This window comes from Plecotus auritus (genome assembly GCF_963455305.1).
Source record: "Plecotus auritus genome assembly, chromosome: 7".
Taxonomy (NCBI): domain Eukaryota; kingdom Metazoa; phylum Chordata; class Mammalia; order Chiroptera; family Vespertilionidae; genus Plecotus; species Plecotus auritus.
The window spans coordinates 42,701,110-42,723,629 of NC_137774.1; the positions used below are offsets into that span (position 1 = coordinate 42,701,110).

General features: G+C 43.5%; 1 protein-coding gene across 3 annotated transcripts in view; it reads right to left on the reverse strand.

The window, feature by feature from the left end:
- RABEP1 (rabaptin, RAB GTPase binding effector protein 1) overlaps nucleotides 1–17,493 on the reverse strand; it is a 115,357-nt gene extending 97,864 nt beyond the window's left edge. For 2 of the 3 annotated variants that reach the window (XM_080678869.1, XM_080678871.1), the window contains exon 1: nucleotides 17,238–17,493. In XM_080678869.1, coding sequence (XP_080534995.1) covers nucleotides 17,238–17,271 — 34 coding nt within the window. In that variant the 5' untranslated portion in view covers nucleotides 17,272–17,493. The remainder of the gene's footprint in view (nucleotides 1–17,237) is intronic. The other variant, XM_080678870.1, reaches the window with a different exon arrangement.
- Nucleotides 17,494–22,520: the final 5,027 nt, after the last annotated feature.

Below are 22,520 nucleotides of genomic sequence, written 5' to 3' on the forward strand. Positions count from 1 at the left end.
CCATGCTCTCCCTGAGCTTCTGCCTCCTAATCAACCCTGGTGCTTCCCCATGTGACCCTTCATAGTGCAAACATGCTCACTTCTCTTGGGAACTGCAAATAACAAAAACTCTTCTTTCAAAGGGAATTGTCTTTGTGTCTATAACCTTAGCATATCTGACTAAAACAAATCCAGTGTATATTTCAAGACATATGACCATGTAACAATCAAAAGCAAAAGCCTGAAGATTTTGTATACTCTTTAACCAAGCCAATTTCACAACCAAGAATTTATCCTAAAGAAGTAATCATGGATATGTGTAAAAATTTAGTTGCAAGAATGTTAAGTGTAATGTTAGCTAAAATTCCAGAAACAAGCCAGTACCTAATAATTTAAAATGACAAAAACAATTAAGAAATATCTATAGAAGTATCAAGATGAAACTTGAAAGAGAACATAAATTTTATCAAATCTACCAGGAATAAATATTTCCTATACCAGGGGTTGGCAAACTCATTAGTCAACAGAGCCAAATATCAACAGTAGAACGATTGAAATTTCTTCTGAGAGCCAAATTTTTTAAACTTAAAACTTCTTCTAATGCCACTTCTTCAAAATAGACTCGCCCAGGCCATGGTATTTTGTGGAAGAGCCACACTCAAGGGGCCAAAGAGCCACATGTGGCTCACGAGCCGCGGTTTGCCAACCACTGGGTTAGCATAATCAAGATACAAAAAAACCGCCCTAGCTGGTTTGGCTCAGTGGATAGAGCATCGGCCTGTGGATTGAAGGATCCCGGGTTCAATTCCAGTCAAGGGCACATGCCCAGGTTGTGGGCTCGATGCCCAGGTTGTGGGCTCGATCCCCAGTGTGGGGCATGCAGGAGGCAGCTGATCAATGCTTCTCTCTCATCATTGATGTTTCTATTTCTCTCTACCTCTCCCTTCCTCTCTGAAACCAATAAAAATGTATATTTTTAAAAAGATACAAAAAAAAAACAAGGTAGTATTTAGTATCAAAATGGGAAACTATAGGCCAATCTCACTTATGAATATAATGACCCCAAAAAATGTTTTAAACATTAGCAAATCAAATCTAACTACATACTAGAACAATCCATCACAACCAAGGTGAGTTTATCCCAATTATACAAAATCTGTCTATTAATATAATCAATTTGTTAAGCAAATAAAAGACCTAAAATAATTTCAGTGAATTACAAAGGGGAAAAAAAGTAAAGCAATTAAAGAGGAAATAGCTATGAGAAACAAACAGTGTCCAATATTAGCATGATCCATGTTCCTAAAGTAGAGAACCCAACAAATGGAACTAACAGGAGATTAAAAGAAAAAAAAACAACAACAAAAGATCTAAAGAAAAAAATATTCTTAAACCAGAACTAAATCTTCAAGAAAAAAATAAAGATATGAGCAAACCAGTCCACAGAGGAGGAAAGGAGAAAATAGAAGGAGCCTGGATCTTGGACATCCTTGAGCAGCCTTGGACTGCTTTATTTCTGAAGTTGCTACACACACAAAAACTAAACCCTTAACTTATTTAAGGGGTTGGATTTCCAATTGTTCTAAAACAGAAATATTCCTGCCTGATACAAAGTATATCAAAATGTAAATGTATCAAAGTATCAAATTTTAAATATACATAACCTTTAAAACAACTGATAGGGATTTATTGAGAGAAATCTATATATCCTATACTAGTGGCCCGGTGCACGAAATTCGTGCACATTAAAAGGGGGACCCAGAGTCAAGTCCCCGCCCACCCACATGCACCTCAAAATCGCGTGAGACCCAGACCCGGGTGCCTCCCCTCCATTGGGCTAGATCCAGACCCGGCTAGTCCCACCCCTGTCAAGCCCCGCCAGGCAGGGGGTGTAGGCTCAGGTTCCCTGGCCCGGCGCCAGGACAGGGGCATGGCCTGAGGTCCCCCAGATGGGGTGGGGGCGTGCCTTGTGGTCCCCTTTCAAGCCCCACCAGGTGGGGGACACGACCTGAGATCCCCTGCCGAGCCCCGCTGGGTGGGGGCATGGCCTGAGGTCCCCCATCAAGCCCCACTGGCAGGGGGTGCGCAGCCTCAGGTCCCCCGTCAAGTCCCGCTGCGCTGGGGGTGTGGCCTGAGTTCCCCCAACCCAGCGAGGTCCCCCATCAAGCCCCACTGGGTGGGGAGCATGGCCTGAGGTCCCCTGTCAATCCCCGCCAGACAGGGGGGGCGCAGCCTCAGGTCCCCTGGGCCGGTGCTGGGGCAGGGGATGCAGCCTGAGGTCCTCCGGCCTGGTGCCGGGGTGGAGGGCACGGCCTGAAGTGCCCTGTCAAGCCCCACCTGGTGGGGGGCGTGGCCTGAGGTCCCCTGGCCTGGTGCTGGGGTAGGGGGGAGCAGCCTGAGGTCTCCTAGCCCAGCACCAGGAGAAGTGTACCTGAGGTCCCCCGTCAAGCCCCACTGGGCGGGGGGTGTGGCCTCAGGGCCCCTGGCTTGGCGCCAGGGCGGGGGTCACAGCCTGAGGTCTCCATCAAGCCCCGCCAGGTGGGGGGCATGGCCTGAGGTCCCCCAGCCTGGTGCCAAGGCAGGAGGTGTGGCCTGAGGTCCCCCAGCCTGACACAAGGGTAGGGGGCATGGTCTGAAGTCCCCTGTCAAGCCCTGCTGGGTGGGGGGACATGGCCTGAGGTCCCCTGTCAAGCCCTGCCGGGTGGGAGGCGCAGCCTGAGGTCCTGTCAAGCCCTGCCAGGGGGGTAGGAGAGGGCAGCCTGAGGTCCCCTGTCAAGCCCCACGGGGGCAGGGGAGGGCGTAGCCTCAGGTCCCTGCTGATTGCTCATTAAGGCTCCTTAAGGGAACTTGGCCTCAGCTGTGGGTGCATCCATCTGTGCGATGGAGTGATGGTCAAATAGCATATTCCCTCTTTATTAGATAGGATAATAAAAGCATAATATACAAATTGACCGAACGGCGGAATAACCGGTCTGTGGGGGGAGGGCGGGGCTGGTGAGAAGACGGCACCAGGCCAGCCAAGGCGTGTGCCAGTGGGCAGATGGAGGGGATGGCAATTGGGGGGCGGCGGTGACCCGCAGTGGCAGAGGGGCAATCAGGGCGGCAGGGCCGGCCGCTCCCAGCCAGTGCCGTCCCTGATGGGCCCCCCCAGTTGCCTCCTGCAGAGGGAGGCCAGACTGCGGCTTAGGCCCGCTCCCTGAGGGCCTAAGCCAGGGGTGGGCAAACTTTTTGACTCGAGGGCCACAATGGGTTCTTAAACTGGACCGGAGGGCCGGAACAAAAGCATGGATGGAGTGTTTGTGTGAACTAATATAAATTCAAAGTAAAGGAGCGGAGGGGAGAGCAAGAGAACCAGATAGAACAGCTGGATCCGGCCCGTGGGCCGTAGTTTTCCCATGGCTGGTTCAGTTAGACATCCTCTGAGGGCTCCTAGTCTGCAAGAGGGTGCAGGCCAGGCTAAGGGACCCCCCCACACCCCAGTGCACAAATTTTCGTGCACAGGGCCTCTAGTCCTATCTAATAAGAGTAATATGCAAATTGACCATCACTCCAACACACAAGATGGCTGCCCCCATGTGGACACAAGATGGCCACCACAAGATGACCAGCAGGGGAGGGCAGTTGGGAGGAACCAGGCCTGCAAGGGAGGGCAGTTGTGGGCTATCAGGCCAGCAGGGGAGGGCAGTTGGGAGGGACCAGGCCTGCAAGGGAGGGCAGTTGGGGGCGATCAAGCCTGCAGGGGAGGGCAGTTAGGGGTGACCAGGCTGGAGAGGAGGGAAGTTAGGGGCAAACAGGCTGGCAGGGGAGGGCAGTTAGGGGCAAACAGGCTGGCAGGGGAGGGCAGTTAGGGGCAAACAGGCTGGCAAGGGAGAAGTTAGGCATCAATCAGGCTGGCAGGGGAGTGGTTAGGGGGTGATCAGGCTGGCAGGCAGAAGTGGTTAGGGACAATCAGGAAGGCAGGCAGGCGAGCAGTTTGGAGCCAACAGTCCTGGATTGGAGAGGATGCAGGCTGGGCTGAGGGACACACCCCGCCCCCGTGCACAAATTTCGTGCACCGGGCCACTAGTCTACATATAAAAGCCTAAGCAACTGTTACGACCAAATGACTGGAACGACAGGTCAACCAGTCACTATGACACGCACTGACCACCAGGGGGCAGACGCTATACACTGGAGCTGCCCCCTGGTGGTCAGTGCGCTCCCACATGGGGAGCACCACTCAGCCACGAGCTGGGCTCACAGCTGGCAAGTGCAGAGGTGGTGGCGGGAGCCTCTCCCACCTCCACCGTAGGGGGATATCCCTCAGGGCTCCCAGACTGTGAGAAGGCGCAGGCCAGGCTGAGGGACCCCCTCCCCCAGTGCACGAATGTGGTACATCAGGCCTCTAGTTATTATAATAAAGTCATATGATAAACTACAGTTAAAACCAACGTTTTTCAAAAAATAACTTACAACAAAAGGAAATTTCACACCATAATTAAAATAAAAATTGGAGAATTCAAAACCACACATGCAATATTATCAACTGCTTTAAAATTTTTTATTTGTAGATCTAAAGCATGACCAGAAATACTCTAAAATGATGGATGTAAGTATGGATTAATCCAGTTTTCGTTACACTTCTTTGGACTTCATGATTATAAGAAACTTGGGGTTTTGCTTTAATTTTGCCCATTTTTAATGACTTAAGAGTTTACTTAACTAAAAGTAACCTGAGAGGCAGTTCAGTGAAATGAAAATAGTCATAGGGAGATGGATCCTGGGCAAACTATTAAACTTTTATTTTAATTATGAAACAGAAAATAATACCACCCTCAAAGAATTTGGAGGATAAGATAATTAATGCATTTAAAGTGCTATAAGGTGCCCTGACCGGATTGGCTCAGTGGATAGAGCGTCGGCCTGCAGACTGAAGGGCCCCAGGTTCGATTCTGGTCAAGGGCATGTACCTTGGTTGTGGGCACATCCCCAGTCGGTGGGGTGCTGGAGGCAGCTGATGGATGTTTCTCTCTCATCGATGTTTCTAACTCTCTATCCCTCTCCCTTCTCTCTGTAAAAAATCAATAAAATATATTTAAAAAATAAAAATAAAGTGCTATAAGGCACTTTTCTGGTAAAGATGTTTGTTATATGTCCTCCTAATTTATAAACTCAATCAATGAGGGTTTGTGTTTTGTTTTGTTTTTTAAGGTATTTTTAAAATATATATATTTTTATTGATTTCAGAGAGGAAGGAAGAGGGAGACAGAGAAATATCAATGATGAGGGAGAAATCAATGACTGGTTGCCTCCTGCGGGCTCCCTACTGGGGATTGAGCCCACAACCTGGGTATGTGCCCTGACAGAGAATCAAACCGTGCATGACCTCCTGGTTCATAGGCTGATGCTCAACCACTGAGTCATACTGGCTGGGCAAGGCTTTTTTTTTTTTTTTTGCACGGGTCAGGTAGGGGTAAGAAGAGTTAAGGATGGTGGGCAGAGTTAATGTCATAATTCCAAATTTTATCTGAATAAATACATACCTAAGAATAGCTAAGAAAAATTCTGGAAAATGAAGGGTTCCTGGCTCTTTAAAATACTAAAACCTTAGAACGTAGAAAGAAACAGTAATTTTGACCATGTAGTATGACACAAGAATAGATAAATCAATTGAACAAAATACAATCCAGAACTGGATAACTGGCATATAATAAATGGTGGCATTTCAAAATAAATGGAGAAAAATGGCTTAATCAATACATGGTGCAAAAACATCTGACAAGCCATTTTAAAACAGTCAAAGTTGAATTCCTAACTCAATCCCTACATCAATGTATATAATGAATTAACCTCTCTCCTATGCATCTAGAATGGTATTAGCTATATCATCTTTTGGATAACTGGGAAAATAGCCCAATTATTTTCTTTGTTCTGTGGTTAAGATGAAGAACCCAGGTGAGTATAAACAACCTAATCTACCTGACTGCAATAAAGATCTCAAAACTACCTCCCATGAGGACAGGTGCCTTGTCTGACTTGTTCACAGTTCATACTCAAATCATATCTACCTAATAAAAGAGTAAAATGCTAATTGACCGTACTTTCACGACGCCCACCAGTCAATCAGGAGTGAGTATGCAAATTAACTCAACATAACTGGAAGGTTAATTTGCATACATGGGCACCCAGCGTCCGGGGTGGGAAGGCTGAAAGGCAGCTCCGGGCCAGAGCGAAGGCGGTGCGAGCAGCCAGGGAAAGGAAGGCCCATTCTGGCACGAATCTTCGTGCATCGGGCTTCTAGTATGTTGAATAAATGAATAAGAGAATGGAGGCTACATATATAGTTAGTCAGTTTCTCTTCTACCTCAGAATGTTCTCTACCTTTCTCTCACTCATCCTTTCCTTTTTCCCTTCTGTTTTGAAGGATGAAATCTCTGTCTCTCAAGCTCCTGATCCATCTTACCTGCTCTCAATTCCTCAGAGATCTTGGTATCTTAAAGCTCTCCCTTTCCATCGGCAATTCTTCCAGCATCTACAATTATTTAAATCTCTATTCTTAAAACATATACACACACAAGCACACGCTGTGTCACAACTCTTATCACCTATCTCAAGTGAGTGCCCCACTTGAGATGTGTATGTGTATCACCATGATTTTAAAATTTAGTCTACACATCTGCCTCTACCTATTTTACTTCTTCCTTACTGAAACTCTTCTTAGGGGTCCTGATGATCACTTAGTTGCTGATTTCAATGACCACTTGCTTTCATATGACTTCTCTGTAGCATTTAGTACTGGTGATCATCTCCCTCCTCCTTCCAACTTGCCCTAATACTGACTTCTAACTAATTTTCCTCCTAACTCTCCATTTTTATTATTAATCATTGGTTTCCTCTTCCTCATCCAATCAGTTAGTTTTATCTGTGGCCTTCCTCATAGCCTGCACTTTTTTTTTTAATACATTTTATTGATTTTTTTTTTTTTTAACAGAAAGGAAGGGAGAGTGATAGTTAGAAACATCGATGAGAGAGAAACATCGATCAGCTGCCTCCTGCACACCCCCTACTGGGGATGTGCCCTCAACCAAGGTACATGCCCTTGACCAGAATCGAACCTGGGACCCTTCAGTCCACAGGCCGACGCTCTCTCCACTGAGCCAAACCGGCTAGGGCTAGCCTGCACTTTTGTTGTAAAGTTACCAACACAAGGCCTATCATGCAATAAGCATAAGCAATGAGCAGTGTTCATCCTGGATGATTTCTAAGCATCTGACTACCAAAAGTGAATCTACACCACTGATTTCTTCCTTGAGCTCCAGGCCTGTATCTCCAGCTATCTACTGGGTATCCCTGTACCACTACTTCATATCAACATACCAAAACCAAATTTACCACTTTCTACTACTAAATCATCCCTCCTACTGATTGCCTACATTGGTAAACTGCATCTACATTCTCAGAATCCTGTTTCTCTCCTGCCTGCTCCCCAAACCAAATGCTCAGCAAGTTACTATTTTAACACCACAGTATTCCTAACATCTATTACCTGTATTTCCTTTTCTCCATTCCCACTGACATACATTATAATCCCATCATTTTTTCCAAGCCACAGCAACAGCCTAACCCAGTGGTCGGCAAACGCATTAGTCAACAGAGCCAAATATCAACAGTACAACGATTGAAATTTCTTTTGAGAGCCCAATTTTTTTAACTTAAACTTTTTCTAACGCCACTTCTTCAAAATAGACTCGCCCAGGCCGTGGTATTTTGTGGAAGAGCCACACTCAAGGGGCCAAAGAGCCGCATGTGGCTCACGAGCCGCGGTTTGCCAACCACTGGCCTAACCAATCTCCTTAACTAGCCTTCTGCCTTAAAACCAAACCTCAGGCCTAGCCACATCATCTAGAAAAACCCAAATTCCTTTGTTGGCAGCAAAGCTTTCCACCATTCAATCTTAATCCCCCTTTTCTAACTTGTCTCTAAACACAAACCTCACCTCACATTGCATATACTCAACCCACACCCTGCAAAGATTCTCAATCTCCTCTAATGCCTTTCTCCAAGGCACCATTTCCACCTGTCAAAAATTCTACACAACTCTCTAGGTTCTATTCAAATGCCACTTTCTCTGATATAACTAGGGTGCAGTGAGGGTAGAATGGAGGGTCCCTGTGTTAACTATACTTCCTGAATGATTGAAGATGTTCCTGCTACATTTTGTCAAATATCGTGAATGGGGAAGAGCTTACCACATTATTATAACTGCATGCTGTGCTCTGACTTTCTTTCAACAAATACCTATAGCTCATATTTATTCTATGGTAAGCACTGTGCTGGGGATGCCATCATCAGCCAGACAAACGCCCTTTCCTCATGGAATCTGTCTGTAATCACCACTAGATTTTATGCTCCATAAGGAGCACTGACTCTGCTACAACACACCACTTCCTTTTCTTTTTTTTAATCCTCACCTGAGGATATGTTTTGTTTTGTTTCGGGGGGGGGGGTTTAGAGAGAGGAAGGGGGAGAGAAACATTGATGTGACAGAGAAACATTGATCATCAATCAGCTGCTTCCTATACGTGCCCCAACCAGGGATCAAACCCACAAGCTAGGTATGTGCCTTGACCAGAAATCGAAACCACAACCTTCTGTGCATAGAATGATGCTCTAACCAACCAAGCCATCTGGCCAGGGCTCCACTCTTTAATCCCTAGTTTCCTGATCTGTAAAATGAAGGAAGACAACTATCTTTAGAATTCCTTTCAGTGATATATCTCTGCATGTACTACTCTCTAAAGCAGTGGTTCTCAACCTTTCTAATGCTGCGACCCTTTAATACAGTTCCTCATGTTGTGGTGATCCCCAACCATAAAATTATTTTCGTTGTTACTTCATAACTGTTATTTTGCTACTGTTATTAATCGTAATGTAAATATCTGTGTTTTCCAATGGTCTTAGGCTCTACAGCAGCGGTTCTCAACCCACAGGTTGAGAACCGCTAGCAGGGTCGCCTAAGACCATCGGAAAACACAGATATTTACATTACGATTTCCTCTGTGCAGTCCTAGAGAAGAGAACTAAAACCAGTGGGTAGAAATTTTGGTGAGGCAAGTTTCTGCTTAATTAAAAGATAAATAAAACATTAGAACTATTCAAAACTAGGAGATAGTGAGTTCCTTCTCTCCAGAAACATCCAAACTGAAATCAGACTACCACTTGGAAGAGATTCAGGTATCTAAAGAGAAAAACAGAACAATGGTACCTTCCTTCATAGCTCTTCAAATAGAGGAAAACTATCTTCTATATCTAGGCACCTCGGTTCACATTTGGGTACCTAATGGATGGACCTGAAGAGTATTTGCTAAGTGAAATAAGCCAGTCAGAGAAAGACAAGTACAGTATGATTTCACTTGTATGTGGAATCTAATGAACAAAATAAACTAACAAACAAAACAGAAGCAGACTCATACAGAAAACAGTCTGACGGCTATTAGAGGGGAAGGGGGTTGGGATGGCTGGGTGAAAAAGGTGAAGGGAATAAGCAAACAAACAAACAAAAAACCCACAAATATAAAACCCTCATAGACACAGATAATAGTATAGTGAATACCAAAGAGGAGACTTGACTTAGGGTGGTAAACACACAATATACAGATGATGAATTATAGAATTGTACACCTTAAACCTATATAATTGTATTAACCAATGTTACCCCAATAAGTTCAATAAAAAAAAATTTTTAACCACAGTACTTTTATGTTTTGGATCAAGCACCTGCAAGTTTAGTGGTTGGGAGATTGATCAAGTTATAATAAACAAAGCAAATACATGGATTATTTTTTAAATGGTGTTAAAATTGACTATTTGGAAGAAAAATTAGATCCCTATGTCACTACCAGATGTAGGCAGCTTCCCTCAGCAAACCAGAAAACAGCTTTCCAGCAAGTTCTGCCAAACTGAACTCTGCCCTTCAAAGGGCCACAGGTGCACTCTCTCCAAAAAAGCTGGATTTCAGTTCTGGGAATGGCCTCTTACTGCTACCTTGGATGGTCTGCCTCAGCCCTACAGGTAGTGACTGCTCCTTATACCCGCTATTTCTGTATTCTTTAGGGTTTTCTTTTTCTCCTAGGTAATTTGTTTAGTTAATAATTTTTATATCAAACTCCCCCTGTTTAAATTTAAAAATAAATAAATTCCAGATAACATAAATGACAAAACTATAAAATTGTTGAAAGTGAGGGCTTTAAAAAAAATGTAGGTTGCACTAGCTGGTTTGGCTCAGTGGATAGAGTTGGCCTGGGGACTGAAGGGTCCCAGGTTCAATTTCAATCAAGGGCACATGTGTGGGTTGGGGGCTCAATCCACAGTAGAGGGCGTGCAGGAGGCAGCCGATCAATGATTCTCCCTCATCATTGATGTTTCTATCTCTCTCTCCCTCTCCCTTCTTCTCTGAAATCAATAAAAATATATATATATTTTTAAATGTATGTCTATTGTTGAAAGTATTACAGATATCCCCCTTTTTTTTTTAAATGAGGACTTTTTAAGTATATAAACATGGGACTTGAGGTCTTCCTAAGCACAATCAGAAACCCAGAAATCATAAATTTTAAAAATGACCAGCTCTACATTAAAATTAAAGCTTTCTGCACAACGAAAGAAAAATGCATCTAATCACTATCAGGGAAGTACAAATTAAAAAGCATTCATGTCACCTACTTGCTTTTTTTCCCCCTCAATCCTCACCTGAGGATATTTTTCTCCATTGATTTTTTAGAGAGAGGGGGAGGGGGAAAGATATCCTATCTAATAAAAAGGGGATATGCTAATTGACCATCACTCCATCACAAAGCTGGCTGCACCCACAGCTGAGGCCAAGTTCCCACAAGGAGCCTTAACGAGCAATCAGCAGGACCTGAGGCTACACCCTCCCCCGCCCCGGTGAGGCTTGACAGGGGACCTCAAGATGCACCCCCAGTGCTGGGTCAGGGGAACTCAGGCCACGCCCCCGCCCAGCGGGGCTTGACAGGGGACCTGAGGCTGTGCTCCCCTGCCTGGCGGGCTTTGACGGGGGACCTCAGGCCATGCCCCCCACCCAGCGGGGCTTGACAGGGGATCTCAGGCTGTGTCGCCCACCTGGCAGGGCTTGACAGAGGACCTCAAGGCACTCCCCCTGCCCTGGGCTGGGCTGGGAGACCTCAGGCCACGCCCCCCCATCCTGGTGCCAGGCCAGGAGACCTGAGGCTACGCCCCCTGCCTGGCAGGGCTTGACAAGGTTGGGACTGGTTGGGTCTGGATTTAGCCCAATGGGGGGGGACCAGCCGGGTCTGGGTCTCATGAGATTTTGAGGTGCATGTGGGTGGGTGGGGACTTGACTCTGGGTCCCGTGGTGAGCCCCAGACTCTGACAGGAGGAAGGTTTTCATATACATTTTACTAATTTTCTTTCATCTCTGACACTTCTATTATAGAGAAAGGGCAAATAGCAATATTAAATTATTTCCTCTAATTAATCCCCTTTTGATGTGCACAAATTTCGTGCACCGGGTCACTAGTAGAGAGATAAACATTAATGTGAGAAAGACACATTATTGGTTGCCTTCCACAGGTGCCCCAAGCAGGGCTATGAATTGGTCCTGCAACCAACCGAGGTACGTGCTCTTGACTGGACTTGAACCCTCAACCTTTCAGTCTTGGGGGAGGGGGGGGACACTCTAACAACTGAGCCAAACCGGCTAGGGCCACCTACTTGCTTTAAAACCCTTCAATGGCTTCCCCTACAGCTCTAAGGCTAAAGCCCACTCAGACCAGCCCATACCTATATTTCATACCCGCTCATTCTTTCTACCCAGGCACAAAGACATTTCTTGAGTTCTCTTACTCAGATTGCTTCTTCCAGAAAAAATAAAGCGGGGGGAAGGGGGGGGGAACCTACTGCTCATCCATTGGCTCTCAGCTCCAGGACCACTTCCTCACCATTTCCTGGCCTCCCTAAATGGGTCAAACTCCTCAATTACAGGTATTCATAGTACTATGTACCTCTCCCAGTTGCTCAGGTCAGAAACCTTTGAGTGTTCCTTGACTCCTCTCTTTATCTAATCCAAATCCTACTGGCCATATCTTCAGAATATAATCTCTTCTAATATACCCTTGGTCCAATCCTCATTTTTTTTCCTGGATTAATGCTTCCTTTATTGCCAATCTAGCAACTAGTGCATTATAAAAAATGTAAGTCAGATCACATCACTCTTCTGCTCAAAACCTTTTCAATGGTTCCCCACAGAGAAAAGCCAATATTTACTTTTTTTTTTTTTTTGGCTCCAACGGGGTCCCAACAAGATATGCCCCATCCCCACTACCTCACCTCACATCCTGCTACTATTCCTCTCCATTCCCCTCCCCATCCCCACTTCCCATTCCTATAACTTCACTCCAGCCACACTGAACTCCATGTCATTCCCAAATATATATGCCTTCCTTAAGGCATTTGCAAAAATTTATCTGTCTGGAACACTCCTCCAGATATCCTCATAGCTAACTCCTCTATCTCCAAATCTTTGTTCAAATGTCATTCTGTCAGTAAGGCTACTCTGACCACACTATTTAAAACCAGCCTATCCTTCCTTTTACCTTGCTCCATATTTATTTTTTCCATATCCCTTATCACTTAACAAAGCATATCATTTGCTTATGTTTGTTGCTTAATATCTGCTTCTTCCACACTAGGGCAGGGTCATATATTATCTGCATTGTCCACTAATGTATTCCAAATACCTAGAAGTGAGCCTGGCAAGTAGTACATATGCATATTTGTGGAAGAGTTTTATATATTTCTGTGGCATTATCTAATTAATGGCCAACTGATTCACTACCTAGGAACCAGGACTGTATTTAGTTTTGTTTGTTACTGTATTTTCTAGAGCCTAGCATAGGGCTTGTCACAGACTAGACAGAGAAACATTTGTTAATTGAAGAATATCATTCCTTAATCCATCAGAAGATACAAATTTAAAACAACTGACATTATCCACTGCTTGTAAGTGTGTAGGGGAAATCCACCCTCTCATATACTGTTGAAGGTATGTAAATTGATACTTTTGCAAGTAAACTAGCAATAGCTATTAAAGTTTAAACCACTCAGAGCTCTTGTCTTTTAATTCAGTATTCTTACAGAAGTAAAAGCAAGAGTACCTGAGAAATATGTAATAGTGTATCTATTCCAGCACTGCTTATAAAATAATGAAGAAGTCTATAGCAATCTACCTGTCCATCAATAGAGAAATAGGCAAATAAACTATGCATGGTACATGCATGTGATGAAATACTCTGTAACAAGAATGAGACAGATCTATAACACTGACCTGAAAAGTAGTCCATGATCTAGTAAATAGACCAGAGGGCCCTGACATCCAGATGACCTGGATTTGAATTCTGGCTCCCCACACACCTAGCTATATAATTATTAACTTCTCCGGGCTTCAGTTTCTTCATCAATAAAATAGGAACAACAATAATAAATAATACATTACCTGGCCACATAATCATTTACAAGTATATAATAATTCTAACATTTATGAAGTAAAATAGACAAGATGCAAATCTATGTATGTAAACCAGCAATTTTCAATTGGTGAGGCATATAATTTTTAAAACATGCAATACCTTACTACTTCGCAAGAGGTACTGACTCTTTTCTCTTTGATTGTCAAATAAATTAAAAAATGACAACAGCCAACACAACAATAGCCGTCTGGTGTGAATGAATCAAAATTATACCAATTTACCAATTTTATGGTCAGATTAGCAAAAAAATATATTTTGTGGTGTGCCACAGAATTTTAGTGATTAGTTTATATGTGCCAGGAGATGAAAAAGGTTAAAAATTGCTGGTGTAAACCATGTCCATTTCAGGGCAGAAGGAAAAGGTAGAATGTCTGTGTAACTACAGAAAAAAAAAATCCAGAAGGAACGAAAACTTAATAGTGGTTACCTCTGAGAGATAGAAGACATACTTCCTATACATGATTTTTAGAAGATAGTGTTTTTAAATAAAAGAGAAATAAAGTAAAATCAGACCAAAGGCTTCTAAGATATAATTTAACTTAGATTTTAAAATATAAAAATTTGAAGACAGTAACATTATATATAATCTTTAAATACTCAAAGTAAAATGGAATAATCAGCTACAATTTGTTCAGCTATTAAAATTACCTTTATTCTAACTGAGTAAAGCAAGATGCTACATCAAAAAGAACAAAACTTGCACTCGCTAGTTTGGATCAGTGGACAGAGCATCGATCATCCCGCAGACTGAAGGGTCGTGGGTTTGATTCTGGTCAAGGGCACATGCCCAGGTTGCTGGCTCGATCCCCAGTAGGGGGTTTTCAGGAGGCAGCCAATCAATGATGTTTCTATCTCTCTCTCCCTTTCCCTTCCTCTCTCTCTAAAAATCAATAAAAACATATTTTTTAAAAACTTTACAAAATAAGAAATCAAAGTGAAGAAAAAGAAAATTATTACATTTCATCCTATCAATTACACACTAATCGATTATTTTTTGTTGTTGTTAATCCTCACCAGAGGATATATTTTCCATTAATTAATTTTTAAAGAGAGTGGGAGGGAGGGGATGAGAGAGAAAAGGAGTGGGGAAGAGAGAGAGAGAGAGAGAGAGAGAGAGAGAGAGAGAGAGAGAGAGAGAGAGAAACATCAATGTAATATGGTGACCAGGGGCTGGGGATCAAACCTGCAACCCAGGTACATGCCCTACACCAGGAATCGAACACACCACCTTTCAGTTAGAGGGCTGAGCCACACCACCCAGGGCTGGATTCTTTTCTTAGTCTACCACATCTCCATGAAAACAAAGATATCCGCGCCCCCCCCCCCCAAAAAAAAATATTCAAAGCTAGAGAGATGGGTGACAAAGGGGAAGAGATTAAAATGTACAAATTGCCAGTATAAACAGTCACAGGAATATAGAGTACAGCATAGAGAAGGTAGTCAATAATACTGTAACAACTATGTATGGTGTCACATGGCTACTAGACTTAACAGGATGATTACTTTGTAAGTTATATAAATGTCTAATCACTATGTGGTACACCTGAAACTAATATAATATTGTATGTCAACTGTAATTGAATAATTTAAAAAAGAAAACAATATTAACATAAAATACAACTGCTTCTAAAATGGGATCCAAGCAAAATTAAAATAAAAAAATAAGCAGTTATCTTTTATCATCAGTTTGACTAAAAGAATTCTGTATTTTTTTTTCATCAGTGGGCTAGGTAATTCTAGTGTGCTTAAAGCTAAAGTGTCAAGAAGTAATCTATATTAAGTCAAATTCCCAAGAACAATTTCTAAGAAGATACTGACACAAAGCACTCAAATATACCAAATTCTATCTTCTTTTGTACACTGTAGCTGTGGCTGCTCATTTACTACACTAACTGAATATAAATACTGCAATCTATGCAAACTAAATCTCATCCTTGAGTCACAGGATTTGAAAAATAGGGAACCTGCACTAAGAATAGCAAGAATACAAGATTTCCTAAAGTGAATTTTCCTAGCCTATTTCAAGTGCTTAGTCACGTCTGCCTATTAACAAGGAAGACCATTTCACATCTTGAAAGAGGCAGGGAATTTTGATTCCAGACTGTCATGTCACCTGAGCTGCCCTAGAGTTTGTTTCCATGCAACTCAAGAGATGGCAGCAACCAGCTAAGCATACCTACCACTCCAGATCAGAACCAGAAGTTACTGGAGCTCTATGTATTCTGCCTGTCTGCAGTAACAAAGCGGGGTTTTTGGAAAATGCAGTTTTCTTCCCTGACACCAAATGCAAAAGGTGAGAATTAAAATGCAGCTTGAAAACACGTGTTTCTGCTCTCTGACAGATAAACAGGAACGCCTCCCTTCTCTCTGCTGAAAGGAAAACAGCAGGCAGGCCCTTATACAACCACAGGTGAGGGTACTGACATCTTTCCTGAGGCAACTAACAAAACCTAAAACTAGAGGCTAACAGGTTTTAAAGCATACTTCCAAGAAAGCAGCCAGCCTTTAAATCTGATAACATTATAACATTGTTTCAGGTTCCCCAAAAGCAAGCAGAGTAAGGTTTTCACAAAAAGTTATTTTAAGAACGAGGCACAGGCAAGTTTTAAATGGCTACTATGTGCCCAGCACCATATCCCAACATTTCACTCACATTTAAAGAAGCTTAGTACAAAAAAAAAAAAAAAGCAACAGCAGCTTAGTACACACGCTGATTATAGAAGTACACCTACCTAGCTGAAAGAACTTTTTCAGCTACTTATAGTAGGACCTTGTCAAAGACAAAGCACATTCTTTGCAAACATAAGTCCAGGTAATAAAAACCTGGAAGGATGTGGTCAATCTCTAAAGCGGAGCTTAGTCCACTTCCCAGAAGGTCATGAAGGACTCTGACAACCAACTCAGATTATTTAAGGATGGGAGTCTTTCCTTCCAAGAACGTAAGTGCTATAAAGACACGTTTCCTCCACTTCAGCATTCTCAAACACCGTTCTCCTCAATACCACCATAATAATGCTAATCGCTTTATAAACGTACATGTGGCCATCCTTAGAGATAAGATATAAAGGCATGAATTAACACCTTTTCATTAAGCGAGAATACTCCAGTTCAAAGAAGCTAAGAATTTTGCCCAGAACTTGTTAGTGAGGGATCCAGGTCCTTTAGACTCCAGCACTTAAACATGAAACCACCCTGGCTCTCAAGGAAAGATACTAAATCCAGTTACCGATCCCAACTAGTTTTATCTCAAAACTGGGTGCAAAGCGCTCGGTTAGCAGAGATTGGGGGGGGGGGGGGCGGGGAGGAGGAAGGCACACCACCACTAAGGTTTTTTCTTTAACGAATACAGCAAGTTCCCGATTTCCATCCTCCCCAGGGGAAGAACCCACGTGCGGGTCCCACGGCTGTCCCACGACAGCTTCCTCCCCAAGCTCCCCAGCTTCGGCCAGGTCCCCCGCAGCCTCCCCACGCCCTTCCCTCCGCCTTCAGCTAGCGCTGCCGCCGGCGCCTCCCGCCCCCTCCCCAACGACGGCCGCACAGGCCCCCCGCACCGCCTTCGCGCGCAGCCCGCGCCGGAACCCGCGCGCTGCCGCCTCTGCCCGGCGGGGTCAACCCCCGGGCCTGCGCGCACCCTTCCCGCCGCCCGGAGGTTCCACCGCGACACCGGCTCCCGGCAGGCCGCGCCCGCCGCGCCTGCCATGGTGGGCGCCTCACCGTCAGGTTGAGAAGCCGGGCCCGGCTGCGCCATGGCCAGGCGGCGGGCCTCAGGGAGGGAATGGGCGGGGAAGCGGCGTCCCGGGCTCCCGCGGGCTCAGCTGGCGGAGGAGGCGTCGATCGAGCCGCCGCCGCCGCCGCCCAGGGAGGAACCGCTAAGGCTGAAGCCGCCGGCGCCGCCACAGCCGCGGGCAGAGACGGACCGGAGCGCCGACCTCCGCCTCCTCATCCTGACAGCGGGAAATAAGCGGTGCGCAGGCGCGGGGGGATGGGGCGGCACGTGACGTCGCCCTGGGGGCGGGGCTTCGCGGATGGGAGCCCGTGGGTGGGGCGGCTCGGGACTCCGTGGGGGCAGGCTGCGGGAGCGCTGGAGGAGGCGGGATAGGGGAGGAGAGGGAGGCAGGAGGGTATGTAGGAGAGGCTGCGCGGGGAAGGCCCGGTAGTTTAGAGGGGCCGCTTCCAGTCCTCCGCCCCAGAACAGAGGCAAAGAAAAAATAATAATAATAAAAAGGACGACAGAGGAGGCCGAATGGTGAAGTGAATGCAAATCCAGCCTCTAGCTGTTCTAGCTGTGTGACCTTGGGCGAGTCACTTAACCTCTTGGAGCCTCACAGTCTTCATGTGGCTAAGAAGAGTTTCAAGGAGCTAAAATGTGAGGACGTTGCCGACTGACTTTCCTTTATGCACCTATGTACGATGTGACTTCGGTGCCGGGCACTGTGGTGAGTGGCCGGGGATGCAGCCAGATACAGCCCCCACGCTCAGGAGGGCAGAGGAGCGATGATGCAGGCCTACTCTCAACAGGTGCAGATACAAGTGCTCCAGGCTCAGAATCAGAAGACCTAGAAAATTCTGACACAGATTAGCTAATGACTCAGAGCACGTTTTTTAACCTCTTTGAGCCCCTGTTTACTTACCTCTAAAATGGGGATAATAGACCAGCCTCCTGGCACATCAGGAGGACTAAAGGAATAAAGAACTCAGCCCCTAACACACAGTAGTAGTTGCTTTATAAATGTCTGCTTCTTCCTCGCCTTCTCTCCTTTCTTTTTTCCTAGATCGGAAGTCTCCATCATGAGGAAGAAGGATTCCTGCACAGTAGAAGTCAGTCTGTGAAGCTATTCCTAGAGATCCAGGGCAAAAACTCCCAATATTCCCAAAGCCTAACAGAACTGTCCCATTTACACTAGATAAGGTCCCAAGACTAAAATGTCAAGTTTCTTTGCTTTGGAAGAATTTTTATCGAATTGCTTATCTCATGCCGATTAGAAGTTCTTATTCCAGTTCTGTATTAGCTGTTGATTAGTAAAACAAAGAGGATCTATTATTACTTAAGATATATAGTTTGCTAGACAGACAAGCATCTTTACATGTGGTGAGTGCTCCCTTCTCTCAAAATTCCCCTTTTGTATAATATTAACCACACAGTGGCATAACTGCCTGGAAATAAAAATCACTGTGTATTTACTAGCGTATGCCATGTGCCAGACACTAGACAAAGTGTTTTACTCTTGTATTGATTTGTTTAATCCTCTTAAGAACCTTATGATGGGGATATGGTAGGAGGTGGGGCGGGGGGGAGAGACTGTTGTCAACCCATTTTTTAGATGATGTGACCAGAGAGGTTAAATAACTCATCCAAGGTCACAGAGCTAGTGAGTGATAGCAATGGAATCACCCAGACTGTCTGGGTCCAGTGTCCATATGTGTAACTCACAGGCACATTTGTTGGCAATTAGCTGTGTGTCTGTTTCTCCCATTGGGGGAAGATGTCAATTCCCAGAACATAGAGACAGACAGTCATTTATTTCTAACATATGCCTATATAAGAGGTACTCAATAAATAGTTATTGAATGAATGAATGGCTGGATGAACAAATGAATATCACTAGGAGTATATAGAGCAAATAAGGAATCCTTGGTGGTGATAAGAACTACATTCTGCAGATTAAATCTGTGTGATTCAATTCTACTTGGTCATCATCCAACTGCCTTTCACTTCTCATTGGATTAGACACCATAATTTTAACCATTACTACTATTAACCCCCACCATTTAACCAAGCACCTACTATAATGCTAGAGATTTTACCTGTATTATCTCCTCCATCCTCATAACAATCCTTTGAAATAGGTTCCATTTATTAACTCAGAGCTCAAAGAGGTTAAATGACTTGCCCTAGTCACACAGTGCTGGAAGAACCAGAATTCAAATCCAACTTCGTCTGACTCCAAAGTTTATGCTTTTTTTTGTTGTTGTCAGTACTAGCTAACTATATCTATTAGATATCAGCAAACATCCCTATGCCATTTTCAATTGAATTCACTTTCAGAATTTTCAATATCTTCAAAAATTACCCTCCCTTGGCCGGTTTGGCTCACTGGATAGAGAGTCGGCCTGGGGACTGAAGGGTCCCAGGTTCGATTCCGGTCGGGGGCATGTACCTTGGTTGCAGGCACATCCCCGGTTGGGGGGTGTGCAGGAGGCAGCTGATCAATGCTTCTCTCTCATCGATGTTTCTGGCTCTCTATCCCTCTCGCTTCCTCTCTGTAAAATATCAATAAAATATATAAAAAATATATATATTTTTTTTTAAAGTTACCCTCCCTTATATTTCTTGTTTATTTTTTTCAAATTACTCCAGTAAAATTTCAATTCTAAATTTTTTTAAAGTGCAGGTAAAGCAAAAGTACCCTCTCAACCTCTCCTCCCCCCAACACACACAATCCCAGATCTCTCTCCAGGGCAAACTACTCTTATCACCTCTGTATGAATCTCTTCAGACACTTTTCTGTGCATCTGTGAATGTGTAGAAACATGTACATTTGTTTTATGTTCTTCACATAATTAAGATCATATATCTATTGTTCTGAAATTGATTTCTTCTTAAAATATAGTTAGTACATATATCTCTACTTCATCTTTTAAGCTTTAAAAAAATCATTCTCACAGGAGGATATGTTTACTGATTTTTTTTCTTTTTTAATATATTTTTTTTTATTTCAGAGACGGAGAGAGAGAGATGGAAACATCAATGATGAGAGAGAATCATTGATCGGCTGCCTCCTGCACGCACCCTATTGGGGATCGAGCTCGCAACCCTGGCATGTGCCCTGGACCAGAACTGAACCGGGGACCCTTCAGTCCTCAGGCCAATGCTCTATCCACTGAGCCAAACCAGCCAGGGATTTACTGATTTTAGAGAGAGGAAGGGAGAGAGATGCGGGGAAAAGAAACATTGATGTGAGAGAGAAACATCAATTGGCAGCCTCATGTACATGCCCCTACCTGGAATGGAACCTGCAACCTTGGTATGCACCTTAACTGGAAACCAAACCCACAGCCTTTTGGTGTACCAGATGATGCTCCAACCAACTAATTCATGATGCTCCAACCAACTGAGCCACCCGGCCAAGATTCTACATCATTCTTTTTAACTCCCACATGGTTTCCATTTGGGTAAATGGTTAGGTTAATTACAAATTTTCATGATTTACAAACAATCTGTCAAGGCATGTGCATGCTCCTTTAGGCATTTATATGAGTAGTTTCCCCAGGAGACTTACCTACCCACTTGGAATTACTAGATCAAAGATCATGATGTATCCCTATATTCATTGCAACATTATTTACAATAACCAAAATTTGGAAGCAACTCAAGTGTCCATCATTAGATGAGTAAATAAAAAAACTGGTACATTTACACAATAGAATACTACTAGGCCATAAAAAAGGCAAACCTACATTTGTGACAACATCTATGGATCTGGAGAGTATTATGCTAAGTGAATTGAGCCAGTCAGAGAAAGACAAGTACTATATGATTTCACTTATATGTGGAATCTAATGAATAAAGTAAACTAACAAACAGGGTAGAAATAGTCTAATAGAGGCAGAGAACAGACTGAAAGCTGTCAGAGGGGATAGGTTAAGAAAAAACAGCAACCCCATAGACAGACAATATTATGGTGATAACCAGAGAGAAAGAGAGAAATGAAAGGGAAGAAGAAGGTAAATGGGGAATAAATAATAACAAAAGGAGCCCGGCTGGTGTGGCTCAGTGGTTGAGCATCGACCTATGAACCAGGAGGTCACAGTTTGATTCCAAGTCAGGGCACATACCCAGGTTGTGGGCTCGATCCCCAGTGGGGGCCAATCAGTGATTCTCATCATTGATGTTTCTATCTCTCTCCCTCTCCCTTCCTCTCTGAAATAAATAAAAATAATATATTTTTTTAAATAAAAAAACATGGGGAAAAAGAAGACATGTAAAACTTTAGACAATAAAAAAATAAAAATAAAAAAACAGAAATGATAACAGAAGGAGACTTGACTTTGGGTGATGAACACACAATACAGTATACAGATGATGTATTATAGAATTGTACACCTGAAACCTATATAATTTTATTAATCCATGTCACCACAATAAATTCGATAAACAAAGGTCAAGGTAATGAACACTATTTCTGACAGATTACTCTCAAAAAGTATCACATCAATGTATATCCCTTCCAACAGTGTATAAACATTCATTTTTGCACATCCTTGCCAATGCTGGCTTTTATCAATCTTCATTATGTCTGTCAATCTTTATATATTAATGTCATTAATAAGCATTTGCCTGAATGTCAGTGAAGGTAGAAATCTTTTCATATTTTTAGTAGCTGTTTTTATTTCCTCTACAATGAAATTTGTATATCTTTCGTCCATTTGTCACTGGTTGTTTGTCTTTTACTATTAATTTGTAGGAGCTCTTAACATATTTGAATATTAATCTTTTGTATGTTATATATGGTGTGTTTTCTTCCAGTTTATTTGTTTTTTCATTTTAATAATAACTTATTTATTTACAGAAGGTTTACATTTTAATTGCTCATTTATTGTTTTGTAGCTTCTGAATTTTTCATCTTGTCCAATAAGACCTTTTCTCTCCCACCACTTTGGCCCTCATTCTCCCTGCTCCAGTTATCATGGCTTTCTTTTGCCTCTTGAACATGCCACGCCTGTTATACTCAGCACTTTTACAAGTTTCTCCTCTTCTTGCACGAATGCTCTTCTCCTCCACATCTTCCTATGGCTGCTTCCATCTTCCCACTCAGGTCTCAGCCAAAGCAGCCCCACCCCACCTCTATTGCTTTAGTTGATTTTATTCAAAGCCTCTCCCCAAACCAGTAGTTGTTCTAGACATGTCAGTAAATGAGCAAGGAAATTCACCTTCTTTTCTAAAACCAGGTTGAGGTTTTTTTCTCTTACAACAAATTAATGCTAGTTAATGTATTT